Raw genomic sequence first — 22,431 nt, forward strand, 5'->3', positions numbered from 1 at the left:
AAAATGGACCCACCCCCTCCCTCCCAACCCGGCCCTCATCTCACGCCTGGGACGCGCCTCCAGCCCGTCTCTCCCTCCCCTCCCCGATCCCGACTGCGCAGGGGGAGCTGGAACCCCTGCCCGCCGTCCCCGCCTCCTTCCTCTCCAGATACAGCGGTTTCTGTCTCGTCCACACAGGCCGCGGCCAGCCGGCTTCCTTAAAGTCCACATCGGCTCCAAGCCCTCCACTGGCTCCCCGCAGACCTGAGAGCCCCGGCTGGCGGACGAGGCCCCCCGGAGGCCAGCTGCCGGCTCCCCCCGCGTCCCGCACGGTGCCCTCGGCCTCCTCGCACCCTCTTCACTCCCGCCAGCAGGCGGCCTTCCCCACGGCTCTCCGGCGGACACCGGCTCACCCTCACCCGTCTGGTGGCGCTCCCTGCCTCCCCGCCCCGCCCGCGTCGCAGCGCCGACATCTTCGCGTGTCTCCCCCTCCCACCCCCCACTCTTCACAAGCAGAAAACGACCTTATTCGCTTTGTGTCCTGGCGGCCTAGGACAGTGGCTGGAACGCGACAAGGGCTTGATAAACGCAGAACCAACGAACGTGGAACCTTACACTCTCTGAATATATGAAGAGGACACCTCGATAAGTCAGCGATCGTCTGGACGAATGAAATATCCTACAGTGATTTGCCTCTGACATTCCAACGTGCAGAGCCTTTCTGCCGCAGCTCTCTCAGGGGCCTTTACCACCTTGACTGCAGCAAGTTATGGACACGAACAGAACGGGCCCAAGAGGCAACAGCCCAGCTTTCACAGCAAATACCTTCAAGTTAGTGAGTGCTGAATCAAAGGGAAGAACTGTCCAGAAACGTTGACACCAAATGCTCGCAGGATCCTTTGTCTCACACCCACTCCAGGTTCTTTAAAGGGAAGTTCTGTCTACGCTGACCCCCTAACAAGCATGTAAAAGGAGTTCAAGGAAACGCTGTGTTGGCAAGTGGACCCCAGCCCCGCCCCGTGAATGACCGCGTGCTGTGCCCGCGCCGTCGCTGGGAGGCGGGAGCTGACCGTGCACCCACCTGGTCGGCCGCGGGCTCGGCGGCCAGCACGGGGGCCTCCGAGGGCTGGATGGGCTCCGGGGCACCCCGCTCCGTGCTCTGCAGCTGCGATGCCACGTACTCCCTCAGCGACTCCAGATCCCGCTTCCCCTTGTACTGATCAACCTGTCCGGGACACGGGCCACACGGAGACACGTCAGGGCTGTGAATCCCCGACCCTCCACCTGCCCACGCACGACCCACCCCCATCGGACGTCTCTGTCTGGGTGTCCCGGCTCTGGGGTGTCTGCTGCTCAAATGAGAAGGCAAAGCATAGGTGATCAACCGCAGTCTGGCTCTGGGCAAAGAACTTTACAGCGCATTCCTTCTGCAGAGCTAAGGGTTTCCAAAGTCTGGGCGCTGCCCATCGGCCAGGGACGAAGCCGGCGTAAAAGCCTTACCAAGAGCAAGCGCTGACCCCTCTCAAAGGTTGTAATCAGAGCAGTTACCCTAGGACCGTCGATTCGGCTTATTCTAGAGTTAACCTGAGCCAGCTGAGATGCTTCGGGAGTGCATGATGCCTGATGGTTTCTTTCAACCACCCAGGCCTTACCAACAAAGAGAAAGACATTCTCGCTCCGTGATGCGTATTCCTTTAAACCAGTGCCCAAACAATCTGTGCTGGCAACGCGCCACCCCTGTTAAACCACTCAGCCGTGGTTAAGACACACATCTTGTCTCAACACTTAGACCTGAAGACGTACCTTTTTGCCATCTCGGAACCAGAGGAGAGCAGGATAACCTCGGACCTGGTTTCCTGAACAGAGTTCATAGTGCTGTGTGCAATCAACCTAGAAACAGAGATCACGCGGCCAGTCAGTTTCTCCGTGAGCCTTCCTGGTAAATGGGCTCTTGGACACTCAGTACTTTTTCAAAGAAAGAAAATTTCTAAAACTCCCCATCTGTAGCATCTCCGCCAGCAAGTTGCAGCTTTTGGAGAGACTTTACCCCAAATACACCTGAGCTTAGGGAGCAGAGTGATGGGATTTACTTTAGAGACATGATTTCTTTTCACTCAAAAATGCCAGTTTTGGGGGAGCAGTAGTTTACCCTGAGTAGGTTAGCAGATGGAGAAAGGGAGCGTAGCCTGACAGCTGGAGAAGGGGCCGGCCAGCTGTCGTGGACAGAGACCCACGCCAGTCACAAAGCTAGCTCAGAAACGTATTCTCAGGTTCAGGAGTTTTAAGTACGAGTATTTGGAATATAATAAAGATAAAACTGAAAAGATGTCAAATTAAGTGTTTAACACACAACAGTGAAAAATTCATTTAACAACCATTACAATTTCCTAGGCATCTGCTCTGTGCCCAGCGTCACGCTCAGCATTTTACCGTCACCCTCACGACCGCCCCACAGTTAGAGCTCGTCTTGGCTTTGCAAAGGGGGAGACTGAGGTGTGGAGAAGCTGCTCGAGGGTGGCCGGCCAGGTCTGTCCGAATCCCACGTTTATGCTTTTGGCTATCTCACTGTGCTGGGCACATCATCTCACTAACTACAGTTCCTGAACACGCAGCATTACTTCTGTATACAAATCAGCCCCCGGCAGAGTAGAAAATGAGCTTTTTATAAAAGCAATTCAGGCAGGGTGTCTGGTAGGCGCTGGGGGATGGGCAGATTAAAAGTGCTTGAAGGCCCAGAAGCTGCTCTAGATATTTCCCGAAAACCCAGTTGTCAGGCGTCACTTCTGGCTTCCCTACGTGAAGCGGGAGAGAACTCCAGGCAGCAGGGCAGGCCAGGGCTCCCCACGGGCGGGTCTCGTGCACGCAGGCTGCACACAGGGCGTGAGCGCAGAGCCGAAGGTCCTTTTAGGAAAGAGCTCTTGGGTGATTTCGAATGTGGATGGTCTCCAAGTACGTCCAGTGAACGTTCTCTAAGGCTCTGCCCCATATCTTTGCAGAAAGGGCTCTGGGGCTGCCAATTCAGAATTGGCCATTGCTTCAAAATAAACAAAGGAGCCAAAGCCATAATTTATCTCTAGACTGTGGAAAAGCCAGCACGCTCGAAACCAGGCTGCCATCTGTGAAGGTGAAATGAATTATCAAGTGGCACGCTAAATGGAATTAATAAATCAAGTTTGCGACTTTGTGCACAGAATGAATAATGGGCTACTCAGCTAATTAATCCAGCCAAAGGCGGTCTATTTCCGGTTTCATAAGGGCTTTCACTTACCTCGCCAATCTTGACCGCTTCGGAATGTTCAAGGCCCAGAGCCAGCTGCTCCCAGGTCGGAGCCAGAGCTTTGCAGTGGCCACACCACGGGGCGAAGAACTTGATAAAGTGGTCTCCTTCGGGGGCGGGGGAGGAAGGCAGGGGAAGGGAGAGGGAGTGTGATTTACATCCACCCAACTAGAGCGTGAATGGAAGCATCTCGCCTTTGTCCTCCTGCAAAGCTCAGTTCAGGATGAACCCTTGAACTGGTAAAAAGTGACTCCCCATCAAATATGTCTCTATCCATGAGTTCGTAACGATCCTTAAAAACTAATCTGTCATCTTTGGAGGACAATAGGGACCCAACTCATTATTTGGAAAACGGGCAATAAAGGGAAAGAATCAGGCACTTAGCCTGTCTTTCCCACGCGAACTGCACCGCCGGACAACCAAGTGATAAATGAGGGCAAGCGTCTCTTCTGCTGTAAAAATGAAGAAGGGATGCTTGGATCACAGCAGCAGGCTTTGCATCCCTCGTGAGTTACGGCTCTAGGTGGTGACGGACGAGGCCGCTGACATCACAGACTTCCCAGCTATGCAGTCTTGCTCACACCCCCCAAAACATCAAACAGAAAGTGATAAAGTCCCTAGATTCAACGGCCAACTCACAGGGAACAGAGAGAGCAGGGTGACGTGGGCAGGGCAACTGTACTCCACACCATGAAGCAAGCGGCGATTTCCCTACAGGCAGGGCAGCGCCTTTTGGGGGGCGGGGGGAGGGCTGGGACGGGGCACGGGAAGCGAGCAGTTTTCTGTCTTGTGCTGGGTGACCGCTCTATAACCATTCACTACACCCTACACTGTTTTCTGTATCTGGGTTTTATTTCACAATAAGATAGAAGATCCAAAAAGACTGGATGTCACTCCCTTGGCTAGGAAAAAAACAAGCCTCACAACATCATGATTTAGGCACTGAAAACTTTTATCTCGGCTCTTCTACCTTGACCAGCCTAGGGCCAAAACGGTGTCAGGCTGAGACCAAACCGAAATCAGGCTGTGGCCAGGGAGAGGACCAACCAACGGACGCTGACGTGTGACTCAGGCTCGGAGTCGGACTCTGCCATGGCAACGCTCACGGCGGCACCTTGTCCCCGCGGCAGTGATGTGTTCGCGGGAAATGGGGAGAAACTTGCTTCAAAATCAATACTGTAAATCCACTATACTCCAATTAAGAAATTTAAATAAAAACATTTTAAATATACATGAGCAGCTGATCTGCAAGACTGAAACCACGTCTCCAGACAGGTGTGTCGCTACTTTGTGCTGTGAGGTGGAGACAGGAGGTCCAGGGCCTCCTGGAGCATCAAGAGGAGCTGAGTCAGGGCGGGGCCGCACTGCTCTCCGAGGAGAGACCCTCATGCCAGCAGCACGAGGCCGCGGCGTGTGGGGACACGGCCCCTTGGCGGGCGACTTGCTCAGGGAGGGTCAGGGCTGGGCTTCGGACGGCGGTCCGTCACGGGGTGGCTCCGGGAGCGCATCCTGCAGGGAGCCCAAGCCCGTCTCAAATTAGAGCGGCTCCCCTTAGGATAGAAGCCCTGTCAGAGCATCTGTACCAATGAACTAGCCGCCTTTAATTAAAAACGGCTGAAAGCATCACAACAAGCGATGTCAGACCTTAAACGGGGTGTATTTCAACTCCCAGCAAGCAGGAAGTTTCAGGGCCCGACACAATTTTATGCCCTTTTAAGAGCGTTTCCAACCCCGTCTCCCAGGAGGATTTCTCTCCATGACAGCCTCTGAGAGGGGAGGTCAGCAAGGAGGCTGAATTCACTTTCAAGCCCTTCACTGCGGAGCCAACGCTTCCGAACGCGTGAAGAAAGGCCTTATACATTATTCACATTAGAAACCGTACTCAGGTCATTCTGACATTTAGGAGACTATTTTCAAAAAATGAGATTTGGTATCAAAAAATATTTTAAGTGTAAAGAACACCTACGCTGATTCGATTCGTGTGTTATAATGGTCCCAATAAATTCTGGTTTAAACAGGTAAGAGAAACCTTTGTTTCTGCCTCAGGTCAATAAGCATATGATTAACATTGACATAAACACATTCTTCTCCAAGGACGCAATGTCCAGCCAGTACACAAGTAGGTGCACCCACTCACCATCAGTGAGCTTTCCACACCTGAGGCTTTAGCTTAGTATTAGAACTGGCCTGTCCCTAAGGACAGAGACAAAAGGAGAAATCGTCTCCGAGAGGACGAGCATTCAACACTGATGTCAAAAAAAAAAACCAAAACAAACAAACAAACAAAAACACTGATGTCATCGGGGTTGGGGGAGAGAAGCTCTCGACAAGCGCCACCCATGCTGCGACCCACGAGCCCTCAAGCGGCAAGAGGAAAAGCCAGGCCCCCCAGGAGGACGGCCCGGGCAGGGGTGCCCAGAGGTGCAGACCCGGCGCGCCCGCCCGCCTACCTTGTGCCACGTGCGCCTCAAAGTTGCTGGCTGAGAGCTCGTACAGGCCCTGCTTGAGCTCGGGGGCTAGGGGCGGCCCCACCTCGGGCTCCGGCGTCTGGTGGGAAGAGACGGAACAAGAGTCACTGGGTGTGTGTGTGTGAAGACCCAGTGGAGCCCATGGAGGCTTCTGTCTGGGACCTTCTATGCTCTCCTCCCTCCCCTGCCACCTTGAGGCTTCGAGGGACGCTGCTGTGTTGAGGTGGCGCCCCGGGCAAAGAAGCGACTTTGTCACCCTTGGCCAATGCTTGAGGACCGATGCTCCAGGCAGCAGGGTGACGGCCTCCCTGCCCCAGGCTGTCCTTTGCTGTCCCCGAACCCTACCCAACAGAGCAGACAAACTGAAGGATGGGCCACCCCAAACCAGCACCCTGTCCCGTCCTTTGAAACATGACCTGAGACGTCTTGTAGAATGCAGAAGGAAGCAGCCCCCGAAGACACAGAGGGAGCAAAAGGGACACAACAGGGGACAGGGGACGGGGACGGGGGACGGGGGACGGGGGACGGGGGACGGGGGACAGGGGACAGGGACGGGGGACGGGGGACGGGGGACAGGGGACAGGGACAGGGGACAGGGGACAGGGGACAGGGGACAGGGACGGGGGACGGGGGATGGGGGACAGGGGACAGGGACAGGGGACAGGGGACAGGGGACAGGGACAGGGGACAGGGACAGGGGACAGGGGACGGGGACAGGGGACAGGGACGGGGGACGGGGGACAGGGGACAGGGACGGGGGACGGGGGACGGGGGACAGGGGACAGGGACAGGGGACGGGGGACGGGGGACGGGGGACGGGGGACGGGGGACAGGGGACAGGGACAGGGGACAGGGGACAGGGGACAGGGACAGGGGACAGGGACAGGGGACAGGGGACGGGGACGGGGGACGGGGGACGGGGGACAGGGACGGGGGACGGGGGACGGGGGACGGGGGACGGGGGACGGGGGACAGGGACAGGGGACAGGGGACAGGGGACAGGGGACAGGGACAGGGGACAGGGACAGGGGACAGGGGACAGGGGACAGGGACGGGGGACGGGGGACGGGGGACAGGGGACAGGGACGGGGGACGGGGGACGGGGGACGGGGGACAGGGGACAGGGGACAGGGACAGGGACAGGGGACAGGGGACAGGGACGGGGGACAGGGACAGGGGACAGGGGACAGGGACAGGGACAGGGGACAGGGACAGGGGACAGGGGACAGGGGACAGGGGACAGGGACGGGGGACAGGGGACAGGGACAGGGGACAGGGGACAGGGGACAGGGGACAGGGGACAGGGACAGGGGACAGGGGACAGGGACGGGGGACGGGGGACGGGGGACGGGGGACAGGGACAGGGGACAGGGGACAGGGGACAGGGGACGGGGACGGGGGACGGGGGACGGGGGACAGGGGACAGGGACGGGGGACGGGGGACGGGGGACGGGGGACAGGGGACAGGGACAGGGGACAGGGGACAGGGGACAGGGGACAGGGACGGGGGACGGGGGACAGGGGACAGGGACAGGGGACAGGGGACAGGGGACAGGGACAGGGGACAGGGACAGGGGACAGGGGACGGGGACAGGGGACAGGGACGGGGGACGGGGGACAGGGGACAGGGACGGGGGACGGGGGACAGGGGACAGGGACAGGGGACGGGGGACAGGGACGGGGGACGGGGGACAGGGGACAGGGACGGGGGACGGGGGACAGGGGACAGGGACAGGGGACGGGGGACGGGGGACGGGGGACGGGGGACAGGGACAGGGGACAGGGGACAGGGGACAGGGACAGGGGACAGGGACGGGGGACGGGGGACGGGGGACGGGGGACAGGGGACAGGGGACGGGGGACGGGGGACGGGGGACGGGGGACAGGGACAGGGGACAGGGGACAGGGGACAGGGGACAGGGACAGGGGACAGGGACAGGGGACAGGGGACAGGGGACAGGGACGGGGGACGGGGGACGGGGGACAGGGGACAGGGGACAGGGACAGGGGACAGGGGACAGGGACGGGGGACAGGGACAGGGGACAGGGGACAGGGACAGGGACAGGGGACAGGGACAGGGGACAGGGGACAGGGGACAGGGGACAGGGACGGGGGACGGGGGACGGGGGACGGGGGACAGGGACAGGGGACAGGGGACAGGGGACAGGGGACGGGGACGGGGGACGGGGGACGGGGGACAGGGGACAGGGACGGGGGACGGGGGACGGGGGACGGGGGACAGGGGACAGGGACAGGGGACAGGGGACAGGGGACAGGGGACAGGGACGGGGGACGGGGGACGGGGGACAGGGGACAGGGACAGGGGACAGGGGACAGGGGACAGGGACAGGGGACAGGGACAGGGGACAGGGGACGGGGACAGGGGACAGGGACGGGGGACGGGGGACAGGGGAGGGGGACGGGGGACGGGGGACGGGGGACAGGGGACGGGGGACGGGGGACGGGGGACGGGGGACGGGGGACAGGGGACAGGGGACAGGGGACAGGGGACAGGGGACGGGGACGGGGGACGGGGGACAGGGGACAGGGACGGGGGACGGGGGACGGGGGACGGGGGACGGGGGACAGGGACAGGGGACAGGGGACAGGGGACAGGGGACAGGGACAGGGGACAGGGACAGGGGACAGGGGACAGGGGACAGGGACGGGGGACGGGGGACGGGGGACGGGGGACAGGGGACAGGGGACAGGGACAGGGGACAGGGGACAGGGGACAGGGACGGGGGACAGGGACAGGGGACAGGGGACAGGGACAGGGACAGGGGACAGGGACAGGGGACAGGGGACAGGGGACAGGGGACAGGGACGGGGGACGGGGGACAGGGGACAGGGACAGGGGACAGGGGACAGGGGACAGGGGACAGGGACAGGGGACAGGGACAGGGGACAGGGGACAGGGACGGGGGACGGGGGACGGGGGACGGGGGACGGGGGACAGGGACAGGGGACAGGGGACAGGGACGGGGGACAGGGACGGGGGACAGGGGACAGGGGACAGGGGACAGGGACAGGGGACAGGGACAGGGACGGGGGACAGGGACGGGGGACGGGGGACGGGGGACGGGGGACGGGGGACAGGGGACAGGGGACAGGGGACAGGGACAGGGGACAGGGACAGGGGACAGGGACGGGGGACGGGGGACGGGGGACGGGGGACAGGGGACAGGGACAGGGGACAGGGGACAGGGGACAGGGGACAGGGACAGGGGACAGGGGACGGGGGACGGGGGACGGGGGACGGGGGACGGGGGACAGGGGACAGGGACAGGGGACAGGGGACAGGGGACAGGGACAGGGGACAGGGGACAGGGACAGGGGACAGGGGACAGGGACGGGGGACGGGGGACGGGGGACGGGGGACAGGGGACAGGGACGGGGGACGGGGGACGGGGGACAGGGGACAGGGACAGGGGACAGGGGACAGGGGACAGGGACAGGGGACAGGGGACAGGGGACAGGGACAGGGGACAGGGGACAGGGACAGGGGACAGGGACAGGGACAGGGGACAGGGGACAGGGACAGGGGACGGGGGACGGGGGACGGGGGACAGGGGACAGGGGACAGGGGACAGGGACAGGGGACAGGGGACAGGGACAGGGGACAGGGGACAGGGACAGGGGACGGGGGACGGGGACAGGGGACAGGGACGGGGGACGGGGGACGGGGGACAGGGGACAGGGGACAGGGACAGGGGACAGGGACAGGGGACAGGGGACAGGGACAGGGGACAGGGGACAGGGACAGGGACAGGGGACGGGGGACGGGGACAGGGGACAGGGACGGGGGATGGGGGACGGGGGACAGGGGACGGGGACAGGGGACAGGGGACAGGGGACAGGGACAGGGGACAGGGGACAGGGACAGGGACAGGGGACGGGGGACGGGGACAGGGGACAGGGACGGGGGATGGGGGACGGGGGACAGGGGACAGGGACAGGGGACAGGGGACAGGGGACAGGGACAGGGGACAGGGGACAGGGACAGGGGACGGGGGACGGGGACAGGGGACAGGGACGGGGGACGGGGGACGGGGGACAGGGGACAGGGGACAGGGACAGGGGACAGGGGACAGGGGACAGGGACAGGGGACGGGGGACGGGGGACGGGGGACGGGGACAGGGGACAGGGACGGGGGACGGGGGACGGGGGACGGGGGACGGGGGACAGGGGACAGGGACAGGGGACAGGGGACAGGGGACAGGGACAGGGACAGGGGACGGGGGACGGGGACAGGGGACAGGGACGGGGGACGGGGGACGGGGGACAGGGGACAGGGGACAGGGACAGGGGACAGGGACAGGGGACAGGGGACAGGGACAGGGACAGGGGACGGGGGACGGGGACAGGGGACAGGGACGGGGGACGGGGGACGGGGGACAGGGGACAGGGGACAGGGACAGGGGACAGGGACAGGGGACAGGGGACAGGGACAGGGACAGGGGACGGGGGACGGGGACAGGGACAGGGACAGGGGACAGGGGACAGGGGACAGGGGACAGGGACAGGGACAGGGGACGGGGGACGGGGACAGGGACAGGGACAGGGGACGGGGGACGGGGGACAAGGGACAGGGACAGGGGACAGGGGGACAGGGACAGGGGACAGGGGACAGGGGACAGGGACAGGGGACGGGGACAGGGGACAGGGGACAGGGACAGGGGACGGGAACAGGGGACAGGGACAGGGGACGGGGGACAGGGGACAGGGACAGGGGACGGGGACAGGGGACGGGGACGGGGGACAGGGACGGGGGACAGGGGACAGGGACAGGGGACAGGGGACAGGGACAGGGGACAGGGACAGGGGACAGGGACAGGGGACGGGAACAGGGGACAGGGACAGGGGACGGGGGACAGGGGACAGGGACAGGGGACAGGGGACAGGGACAGGGGACAGGGGACAGGGACAGGGGACAGGGACAGGGGACAGGGGACAGGGAACAGGGAACAGGGAACAGGGACAGGGGACAGGGACAGGGGACAGGGAACAGGGAACAGGGACAGGGGACAGGGGACAGGGGACAGGGACAGGGGACAGGGAACAGGGGACAGGGAACAGGGAACAGGGAACAGGGACAGGGGACAGGGACAGGGGACAGGGAACAGGGAACAGGGGGGCCCGGCCGTGCTTTAGCTACACGAACATGAGAAAACCTGTGAAGGAAGGTAAAACTCTGACGGGCTGATAAAAGAGAAAAGGTGACCAGAAAGAAAATTCAGGTGGATGGAAGGCAGCAAAGAGAAAACCACAGGGCAAACACGGGCTGCACTTTTAAGCAAAAATATAGTTCATGGGGCTAAGTTTGGGACAGAAACACACAGTGAACGGACAAGAAGTGGCGTTTCTCCAGTACCTGGCAGACACCAGTGTGACAACTAATTACTAACCACTCTACCACACCATTCGAAATGTCTCAATTGTTTAGGCCGACACAGCCACAGCCTGCAAGCAGAGGTGAAGAGAAGACCACTGAATCCCCACTGTGCTATAGACACGTGGGTGTGTATTACTCAGTTTTTATCTAGCGGTCCATATTTCTATTAAAAAGAATATCTAAGTTAAGTCTTTAAAAGCTTTCAAAGTGCTGACAGCTCAAAGCTGGGCAGTAAAGCACCATGAAGTTTTCTTTTCCACTGCTGGCTTGACAAAACTTTCAAAGTGCTAAGTACCCAGACAAAAGGATGCCCAAGAGTGATGGCTAAGTGAACAGTCAGTTAAGTTCCAATAACGTGAAACAAAAGACTATATGTCACCCTGTATAAAATGTTCAAAGGGCTTGCAGTAGTAAAATGTCCATTTATGGTACCGAAGGAGCACGTCCCTTGGTGGCACGCAGGGATGGCCATTCTGGGAACACCACAGTGTATCACAGAATGGGCACCCTCCCCTCTCCCCGGGCTGGTGACAATGTGGGCTTACAGAGTCAAGAAAGCAATCCGGCACTATTCATCAGGAGCCATAAAAGTGGTCTTGCTTTTTTATTTTTTGCCTTGCAATTTTATGTCTGGGAATATATTCTAAAAAGTCACTCCAAAGTAGAAAATAAAAAACGTCCTTTACAAAGATAAAAATGTTTCTTATAGCATTTCTGATGACAGAAAAATTATACATAACCTAAATATCCATGGACAGAGAAGAGCTGAATTATGGCAAATCCATGAGATAAAGATGATTCAACTATATAAAAAGATCGTTAATGAAATGAACCATGTTTATTTGATTATGACTGTTTAAGGAAAAAATACAGAAGGAAACATGGAAATATCAAAATTGGGGTAAAATTTAAGAAATGGCAGGTTTTCTTTTCTTTGACTTCCTTTAATACTGCCATAATGCTAGGAAGGAAAAATCTAAATTTATCCTGTTTAAAGATGAAAATGTATATATTAAGTTATTTAGATATAAATACAGATGAAGAAGTTTTTAAAAAGTTTTTGCTTATAAGGCAAAATTCATATTGAAAAGAATTTCGGTTTGCAATATGAAGTGTGAATATTTGAACTTTTCTATAAGGCGGCACCCTGTCATCATTTCTAGCAATGATCTGAGACCCCCCACTGCTCTGAGACACAAAGGTATGGCCAGTGGGTAACTGAGGTCTCAGGTGGGGAGGGGTGGGTTCCGTGTGGCCACGCCCCCAGGGTGCCCCCCTGAGGATGGCGATGTGAGCCTCAGCCCGGCTGCCGCGTCCCCAGCCTGTGCTTGGGGCTCCGCTCCCCAGAAAGACATTCGGCTCCGGAGATGAAGTCTTTCTGCCACCCTGACACTGGCAGATGGTTTCTTGAATAAAGTCATCATAGAAGACTGGCTTTTTGCTGAAAAGTTTACTTTAAATGTTTTTGGAGACCATGAACTCCCCTTTAAAACTGGCTTCCTCCCCTCAGAGGACATTTCCACAAAAAAAAAAAAAAACAACTTGAAGTTTAAATCTATGTGAAAGTTACACCTGCTCCTCCAGCTTTCTTGCCATGACAGAGATGCAAATTTACTCTCTGCGAGGTTTGTGGTTTTCCCTGTTCCCTAAAATTAGACACGTCTCTCTGGTCAACACTTATTCAATACCGTATGCTGACATTCTTCTCCATGTGGTTCTAAACTTTTAAAAATGTGAGGTAAAGTAGCACTTGGGAAGCAGCTGGGTTTCTGATTAGCTGTGACCTCTACACAGAATCTGGGGGACAGCTGAAGGACCACACCCTGGAAGATGACACCGACAGCATCAGGGCCCCCAAAAGACCCCTGGAGCACAGACAACCTTCAAGTCAGGGAACGCCTACCTGATGCAATACCCCAGTCTAGTCCAGTGTTGAACTGGAAATTCCATTCAAAGACTTCAGATGCTCTTAATATTTCATCAGAAATGTACAGCATGGGAACATGGCCATCTCTCTATCCCCGTCAAAATACAGCTCAGCCTCTGTGGGCCTGAGCATTCAGCATTAATCCGAAAGCACCACACACAAAGGGACACTTAACTGCAGGGCTCACGATGGTAGTGATTTGTAACAAAATTAAGACCCCTAACATCAGCTGGAGGAGGATTACAGGTTTTTCTTCGTAACACTCTACATATAACTATGTCTTTAAAAAATATCTCAGTAACACAACATTGTAAATCAACTATACTTCAATTAAAAAAAAAATCTCAGAAATCATACAGTTTCCACAATTTCCTGATATTATCCTTAGAGCGGGGAAGGCCATTAAGACGCGGAGAGTATGAAGGGCATTGAATTCTGTTATCAGCAAAGCCACTTAGGGCCGTGGGGCTGAGGGTTGAGAAGAAAAGGGAAGATTCACACTGTGGGTACCGCCCTCGGGAGCGAGGTCCCGGGGGAGGAAGGGCGAGGCCCTGACCCTGACCCTGACCCTGGGTGGCCACGAGTCCATCTCGGGTGCTGAGGAATTACTGTGAGCTGAATTACATGTGAAGGGGGCACAGAGGGTATGTTAAAAAGTAGCAAGTCCTCATCTGTGGGCTGCCTCCTGAAATATTTACAAATGACACTGACTGTGCAGCCAAACGCGGGGCGGGGAAGCAGGGGAGACAAAATAAGGCCCACAAAATGGGAACCACTGTCGCGGCTCGGGCGGGCCCGCGGGGCCATCTTCCCTACCCTCCTGCCCATCGTCCAGTAGACTCTTCTTTCTACTCTGGTGCCTGTTTGAACTTTTCCATGACAAAGAGTTGTTAAAAGTTCATCTTTTCCCACTTACATAAGGTACTTAGAGGAGCCAAATTCGCAGAGGCAGAAAAGTAGAGTGCTGGGTGCCAGGGACTGTGGAGGGGGACGGGGAGTTGGTGTTTAATGGGGACAGGGTTCCCCTTCGGGAAGGCGGAAAATTTCTGTGCATGGATGGTGGTGACGCTGGCACCACGTTCTGAATGTATTTATACCACTGAATTGTACGCTGAAAAATAGTTAACAGGGCAAATTTTATAGTGTGTGTATTTTATCACAATAAAAAGAAAAACTGAGAAGAAAAGAAAAGTGAATCTTTACTTATGATAAAAGTTGCTTTAAGATGGTACTTAAACTGGCCTCTTGACTACCCCAAAAACGTAGGAAGAAAGAGGGGGCGGCTTTGTGTGCACTCACGGGGGGCTCCTCGTTCAGTGTCTGCAGCATCCAGTTTTCCAGGGCCTGAAAATCCCGGGGACCCTGGTACTTCACAGCTTCTTGGCCAGGCCTGAAAAACTTCAAGCTGAAAGAGTAACAGAGGATTAGTTGCAGTAGATTTTAAAGCACTTCAAACCACTCTGAGCAGAGAGCAAACTCGGTTAGTGGAACGATCATAAACATGAGGTGTCGGCGGGCTGCAGCCAGCACACGCCTGCCCGTCTCTGATAATACTTGGAAGAGAAAGAAATGTTCTAGGCGATAACATATTCACTTAATCCTGAACTTTTAGAAGTTTCTTATATTATTCTTGAAAAACAAAACCGGGGTGAACACATCAGGCCGTGAGTTAAACCCCAAGCTACGAGGGCTCAGGTGCGCAGAACTCTCTAGCTTTCCCCTGCCCCATATTTGTTATCCTTCCCCGGCTTCAGTAGTTTTTATGTTCTGCATTTTGAAAAACAACTTACAACTTATAGTAGAAATAGCATTGTTCCGCAGTAAATGTATTTCCAGGATACACTGTCAGCTCTTCAACTCTTACAACGCGTGACTGACTATCCAGCTACTGGGAGAGTTCAAGTTTCCAACTATAAGGACAACCTTGACATTGGTTGATACGGCCCATTCACTTGCCCCCAGAGAAGGAATCTTTTCTATCTTCCACACATACTAGGTATCTGCAGACACAGCAAGGAGCTCTGCCTTTGGAGGGGCGCAAAGACATCACCAGAGGCCGAGATGAACACGTCCAGACCCTGCGTCACGCCACTGGTGACGGGACAACACGCTCTAGATAAAACTTAACAGAAGGCATCAAGAAATGGGGGGAGGGGAGGGAATAATTCTTCTACTGACAGAATTAATAGAAGGTGGCAGGATGGAGGGGGAAATATGGCTACTGACAGGAAACACAGGTTAGCATTCAGGGGCGAGCCTACTCATCTAAAACACCCCTAACGCTTCCTGGCACGTACGTGGGTTTTGTTAGGAGATGCCCAATGCACAGTGTCAGAGCGCGAGAAGTTAAGATACGCAGAAATCAAACTGTGGGTTTGGATAGCTAGTCCCACAAAGGTCTTAAAATGAAGTTTCACACCAAACAAGAAAACCAACACACTGGCTGTAGAAGGCATTCAGTAGAAAATGGGCTTACTGGCCTCACCCAGAAGCTCAGATCCTGTGATGGGCTAGGGGACATCCCAATGTATCTCCAATGAAGAATATATGTCCCCTTCCCTAGCAGCTTATACTTATATAACCATGACAAAAAGACACAATCTAACTCGATTTGGCCAGTATGTCCCTTCCTTCACGATGTTTAACATTTCAAGCGACCCCAAAGCAGGCTCTCAGACTGTGAACACCCGCATCCACCACCTTGAGATGCTCTGGAAACGTAAGCTGTGCCCACAAAGGACTAGAGGCAGCTACTGCCCCTCTCCACTCCCTCCCTCTCTCCCCAGTGCCTCCCTCCACCAAAGCGCTTCCGGATGGAAACGAGTGGATCCTGAAAACATCAGAAAGGAATAAAGACGCAGACGTAGAGAATGGACTTGAGGACACGGGGAGGGGGCAGGGTAAGCTGGGACGAAGTGAGAGAGTGGCATGGACATATATACACTACCAAATGTAAAATGGATAGCTAGTGGGAAGCAGCCGCATAGCACAGGGAGATCAGCTCGGTGCTTTGTAGCCACCTAGAGGGGTGGGATAGGGAGGGTGGGAGGGAGACACAAGAGGGAGGAGATATGGGGATATAAGTATATGTATAGCTGACTCGCTTTGTTATACAGCAGAAACTAACACACCACTGTAAAGCAATTATACTCCAATAAAGATGTTAAAAAAGAAAGAAAATCTGAAGACTTAAATATTAATTGTAACAATAAACCTATATAAGAATTTTTAAAAAATCAGAAATCAGACCAGGCGTTGTTGAACCCATCCTCCATTTCTTTGCTAAGGTTAAAATGCAGTGAAACCTAATCTGTGACTTTTTCCTCATGTGGTGTACACTGAGCGAAGCAAAACTGATTTTTAAAATCTCTTCCTGTCGTTGGATTAAAAATCTTTCTAACCAGCTCAAGTCTGAGATTCGGGTTAAGTTCATAGAGCCTAGAGCCTAGGGAGGGCACAGCTTCCCTCACGGGGCATCTGACTTCATTCTCACTGTAGATGGAGATGAAGGCAGAGTGCAGAGCGGGCCATGGGGTTCATGCCCCAAGCACAGCCCCAAACTCTTCTGCTGTTACCAAACCTCCACACAGGCACTTGCTTTCCTGGTGATCTGTTCCTCAGTCAAGGAGACGGCAGGGGAAAAGATCCACATTGCTGGGTCCCTCTGGAAAACGGCATGACGGAAGTTCTACTACTATAGATGAGATGGTGTTATGGGTCGAATTGTGTCCCCAGAAAGATTTGCTGAAGTCCTAACCCACGCTACCATGGAATGTGACCTTATTTAGAAATAGGATTTGCATAGAGACAATCAAGTTAAAATGCGGTCATGAAGGTGGGCCCTGATCCAGTAGGTATAGAAAGGGGAAATTCAGACACAGAGAGAGACATGCAAACAGCAGAAGGCCAAGTTAAGAAGAAGGACTGGGGTGATGTTTCTACAAGTCAAGGAACACCAAAGACTGCCCTCCAACCACCAGGAGCCAGGAAGAGGCAAGGAAGGACCCCTGACAGGTTCCAGAGGCAGCACGGCGCTGCTGATGCCTTGATTTCGGGCTTCTGGCCTCCGGAACTGTGAGAGAATACGTTTCTCTTCTTTTCAGTGGCACTCTGCGTGGCAGCCCTAGGGAACCTCCTTCAGCCCTGCCCCTGCCAGCATTTTCCCAGATGATAAAGGTTCTTTAGTGGCCCAACAGGAAGACCTCAAAACATCTTCCCGAGCACAGGCAGCCTTCTCCAGGGACCTGGGAACCCAAACTCCCTCCCTCTCCAATCCTTTACTCCAGTTAAAGGTGACAGGGGAGGGATGACATAAAAGCTAATGTGCTGACACCCCGCCCCGCAACCCGCCTCGGCATTTACATCACCCTCTGATTCAGGCCTCGAAACATCCCTCGAAGTAAAAGCTCACACAGGTACACCTATGAATGCCCTAAGGCCACTACATTTTATGCAGCATGCCCCTACCTCCTGCATTCTGTGAAAAAAAATCTGTTCTCGGGCTGTGACGGTCACGAGGTTCCTTCCCGAACCATGTAGTGGGAGCTCATCGTATTGTATAGTTCTTTCTAACAACACAAAACCAGTGCATGGTTTTCTCGGGGAGACCATATCTTCTAAAACACAAATCAGGACACCTGATCCAACATGGATCTTTCAGCATCTGTGAACAGCATCTGTGGAGTAACTCATGCTGCAGCCAGGGAGCTCGTGTGACTGGGTGCAGGTGGGACACTCAACTCTCTCCCTGACACTTGTCCTCTCAGCCCTATGACTGGTCCTGTTTCACCTTCCCTCTGGCATGGTTTACGGCACACAGAGCCACAGGGCCACACACAGCTGGCTGTTTAAGAGTGGACACCACGGCCACCCATCTCTGTTGCTCCTGCGCCTTGAAAGTAACAGGCTCTCAACAGGTAACTGGTCCCACTTCCCACTGGCTGCTTCCCTGGGATGCTCTTCATACAAGCAGAGTTTACTTTAAAGGCAACGCAGCGGAGCACAGGACAGTGATGCCAACAGGTAGGTACGTAGAGCAGGAAATTTTGTCTCTTTTGCTCTGATTTGATGTACCCGAGTTACTGCGCTCACATTAGCAAGCAGTCACCAAAGACCAAGAGTTCCAGAGCCCTTTATGGAAATGCCAAATCTCCAAAGGTCAGAGGAAACCTTAACATTATTGGGCATGTTCAGATCGGTATCTACACACACGTTATTACACACGACAATGTTATGGGGGGGTGGGTGTCAGCATCCTACTTCAGACTCAGAGGTTGAGGAACGTGCGTGGCCAGAGCTGCAGGATAAGTAGACGGTAGAGCTGGGGTCCAAACCGTGGCATCCAGGTTCCAGCCCAGAGCTCCTGCCATTTTCCATGCGGCCTCTCAAGTTTGAAGATCAGCTTGGGTTTCCCATAGGATTGACTTCATTTGTCAATCTGAACAAATATTTTGGGACCTGCAGTGCCCAACCCCTCCCCCATCCTTCTGGAAACAGCATCTTCCCTTTCTTGGAGAAGCGCTCTTCACTCCACCAGTAAATGTTGAGTCTGAACGGGACTGCCGTCTTCCGACAAGATCCTGCCTCTCGGGTCACAAAGATGGTTTCTGGAATGAACACTCCATCCAAGCTGGGCCAGTCGGCGATGGGCCCAAGTCCACCATGGCAACAGAGAGATGCCGAGCGGGAGTCACCTCAAGGGGTGGGAGGGCAGAAAGACAGACCTCCGAACCCATGGAGCCGAGTCTCAGAGGCTCCCCCCACAGCCTTCAAATTAGCTCCCTCTTTTGTTCATTAAGCCGGTTTCAATTTCTGTTCTTAAAACCAAAAAACTATTTTAACTGTCAAGGAAGTAGGTAGCAAGTATCACTTGTCAGAACGGCTGCACCTTCTTTCCAACAAAAACAGCCTGTGTGCTAGTCACGTGGGAAATAACTCTAGAAAGGAGGCTTAAGAATTAACAGAGTGACCAAAAATTCAGACGAAAATTCATGACAGTCGGTGCTCATCGTGTAAACGTGCATGTGAACGTCAAACGTGACAGGACCTCATGGAGGATGCCGTTTTTGTCTGGTAGACACGTTCTTTTATAAACAGGAAAACTCAACTGATTAATGAAAGGCTTTTCCCAAACAAAGTAAAAAAAAGGCACCTAATACACACACGGTGTAAATATAACCTTTCCCTAACAACAGGGAATGCCTGCTCAAAGTCGGCATCTCCTCACTCCTCAGAACTACAAAGAAGGTGCCAAAAGTTTAGCTTGAACTTTCTTGGCCGAACGCGGCTGGCAAAAAGCCGAGGAAGACCTGGCGGATACAGGATGCGCGCGCCCGTCACTTACGTGGGGTACCCGCGCACGCCCTGGGTGGAGCACAGGTCCGAGTCGGCTGTGCAGTCGACCTTGGCCACGTACACCTTGGCGTCCTCCATGCTGTTGTACTTGTCTCCCAGGTCGTTCCAGGTAGGCTGCAGCCGCTGGCAGTGTCCACACCTGTAGCAAGGCGACAGTACCAAGCACGCTGAGCGCCGGGGTCACAGGGTGCCTGACCCACCCCCTCAGCCGTCTCCTAGGGCAGCGGGGCTCTCTGATCCAACCCCTTCTTCACGCTGCAGTGGAGACGGAGCCGGACAGCTCACAGTGTCTGCAGAACCTTGCTCCCCTGCTTAAACCCTCCGGAGAGACCCCGCATTGTTCACAGCGTGAAATCAAAACTTAGCTAGGCGCTGTGCCCGATCCCCCTCGATCTGGCCCCTGCTGACCTCCCACCTGACCTCTGTGCACACTGCCCTCCTTCCCTTGCTGCCCGCCGCTGCGCCATGCTGCTGAGTTTCCAGGTTCCTGAAAGGGCCGTAGCTTGGCCGGGCCCTAGGAATCAGCACACTCTTGTCTCTGACACTTCCTCCCTAAACCCACCTGGCTCATTCCTATTTGTTCAGTTTGGGTGTCACTTCCTCCAGGAAGTCAGCCCTGACTCCCAGGCTGTGTGGTGTCCACTCTCTTCTCCCTCTTCTGGAGAGCGCCCTCGCTCCGCCTCTGTGGCAGTGGCTCAGCACTTTCCCTCGCCATGGCTCCTTTACGGTCAGGTCTCCTCTACCATGTAACCGAGTCTCTCCAAATGCAAGGCGGCCTCGAAATGAAATCAGTTCTGCATTCTCTCCAGTGAGAAGCATAAAAAAAGCTTATGGCCACCCCAAACTTCTAAATTTGATATACGCAAACATACACTTATAATATTCATTGTATGAATTTAACTATACACAAACATTATGGCATGTGGGGTTTTTTTCCCCATTCACCTGGTAAGTGTGTATTCATGATGTCTATGATGTAACTACTCGCTGTATTGCTTTCTAAAGTGTGGTAAGAACACCCAACACTTAATAACTGAGTTCATCCTCAAAATAATTGCTCAATAAAATCAGTGTTAAATCTCCTTGCCTCTTTTTTTTTCTGACAGATGACCTCACGAGGAAGCACCTAAAGGAAGCACTGGAAAATTCTGCTTCAAGCTAACCTGTCTTCCCTAAGCACTTTCTTGGCCAGAGAAGAGAATCCTGCTTTATAAGAGGTTCAAATACAATACGAATCCCTCTTTTCTGGAAGACAATTGTGAGGGAAAACCCCTGCTAGATTTAAGTATATATGGTACAAGAAGACAAGCATCATCCTTTCTACAACTGGATCCCCAGTGTCTGGCACGTACTAAGTGCTTGGCAATCTCTTAGTGATGGATCCATGGGTGCCGTGCAGTTGGCACTTCTGGGTTTGGACCCCTGGGGCTACAGCACGAACCTCTGAGCCAGCAGCTGCATTCAGAGGCAGTTTGCGGTCACGTAACAGAGCAAAGCCACCTGGTCCTTTCGAGGAGTCGGCTCCAACCTTGACCTCATTGTCACCAGATTCAATGTGACCTGAAAACTGGCCATAGAGAAGCTATGGCCTGATGCTGGCACAAGATCTACAGCAGTAGGACAACCCTGCCTCTGCCCAGGTCAGAGCAAATACACACAGATCAATGTTTTCTTTAGCTCCTGCCCCCAAATCACACGTGGGCTCCCAACATTCCAGAAACTGAAATGGAAAGAGGAGGGGCAGCCCACAGTGTATTCCATCTGAGCTCCAATCTGCTCTTAAAGTCTAACTTTTAAATGTTGTCATAGAAACCCACACATCTCTATTTAAACATTTCACAGTAGACTATTAAGAAGCAAACAAAAACTTTAAAAGTTACTTTTTCTGGGAGCATCCACCTAAAAGTCTATAAGCCACACACAATGAAACACTACATTACTTTAAGGAATGTACCTAATACCAAGTGCCCGGTCCTCTCCCTCACTCAGCCCAGGACTAGCAGGTGAGTATTACAGAGACTCCAAAATTAAAACTCCACTGGCACTGCACGGACCTACGATGTCTACATGTCAGTTTTTCTTTAAAATATAAGGAAAAAAATCCATGGGCAGATTTATTCCACAAAAATAGGCTTCACTTAAGCAGTGTATTTAATTGGAATAGCTACTCTGAGAATACCCTTCACAAAGTAACTATCGATATCCATTATTTTACACTACAAAGTATTTTCTATACCACTGGTAGTTCTAAAAATTCAACTCTTGGTTCTTGGGAACTGGAAACACAATTTATCTATGGGACAGCTCTGACCCAGACCAAAAGTGCTGATTTAACTCCAAATGAACTGAAATACAGTCGTCATCTGAACATGGGGAGGAAGACAAAAAGTTTCCTCCAACTTCCACCAGCACATTTTCTGAACAGGCCGTTTTTCTTGGGCATCTTCTCCCTATTCTTTCCTGCATCCCCTTCCCACATCTCAAGGAGCCTCCTCCGCTCTGGGGGAGATTGCCAAATTCTGCAGTAAAGCCTGCAAAGGGCCTTGGGCCCGAAGACTGGCTGTCTGCTCCGCCCACGGATGACCCCCTTCAGCGGGCATCTAGGCCCTAGGAGGAAGGCACTCAGTCCCTGTGCCCCTGCGAATGACGGGAAGGCTTTCTGTAGGACAACCCACAGGGCAGGTGTCTCTGGGTTTGGCACCGAGGCCACACCAAAGCCCCCCCCACCACCGCCGAGAACCACGGCGAGGGGGACCGGCTGCTCAACGTAGTGACTTTTCCCACCTCACACTTTGCAGACGACCAGGCCCCAAGAGAGCAGAGAGGAGCAGGTGCCAGAGGACGGCCTTGGGTCCGGGGCCAGTGGCTCCCGTCACCGCGAGCACAGCTCCCCACCGCCCCGGGGCTGCGGACGGGCCCCCAGAACCCGCACTGCTCTCCACCCCCCGGGGGAGCGCAGGAACCCTCTTCTGCCTGGGCCACCGCTTCCCGCAGGGTGGGAAATCACGCCTTGTGAGTCCCTGTGTTTC

The 22,431-nt window shown here is 55.0% G+C and overlaps 1 protein-coding gene across 2 annotated transcripts in view; it reads right to left on the reverse strand.

The window, feature by feature from the left end:
• TXNDC5 (thioredoxin domain containing 5) overlaps positions 1-22,431 on the reverse strand; it is a 29,537-nt gene that overhangs the window by 6,313 nt on the left and 793 nt on the right. The window contains exons 1-7 of one of the 2 annotated variants that reach the window (XM_059937882.1): positions 19,965-20,150; positions 19,392-19,541; positions 14,348-14,453; positions 5,707-5,803; positions 3,248-3,363; positions 1,783-1,869; positions 1,061-1,204 (exon numbers count right to left, since the gene is read on the reverse strand). In XM_059937882.1, coding sequence (XP_059793865.1) covers positions 1,061-1,204; positions 1,783-1,869; positions 3,248-3,363; positions 5,707-5,803; positions 14,348-14,453; positions 19,392-19,480 — 639 coding nt within the window. In that variant the 5' untranslated portion in view covers positions 19,481-19,541; positions 19,965-20,150. Of the gene's footprint in view, positions 1-1,060; positions 1,205-1,782; positions 1,870-3,247; positions 3,364-5,706; positions 5,804-14,347; positions 14,454-19,391; positions 19,542-19,964; positions 20,151-22,431 lie in introns of those variants that run through there. The other variant, XM_059937881.1, reaches the window with a different exon arrangement.

Source organism: Balaenoptera ricei, chromosome 11 (genome assembly GCF_028023285.1).
Source record: "Balaenoptera ricei isolate mBalRic1 chromosome 11, mBalRic1.hap2, whole genome shotgun sequence".
Classification (NCBI taxonomy): Eukaryota; Metazoa; Chordata; class Mammalia; order Artiodactyla; family Balaenopteridae; genus Balaenoptera; species Balaenoptera ricei.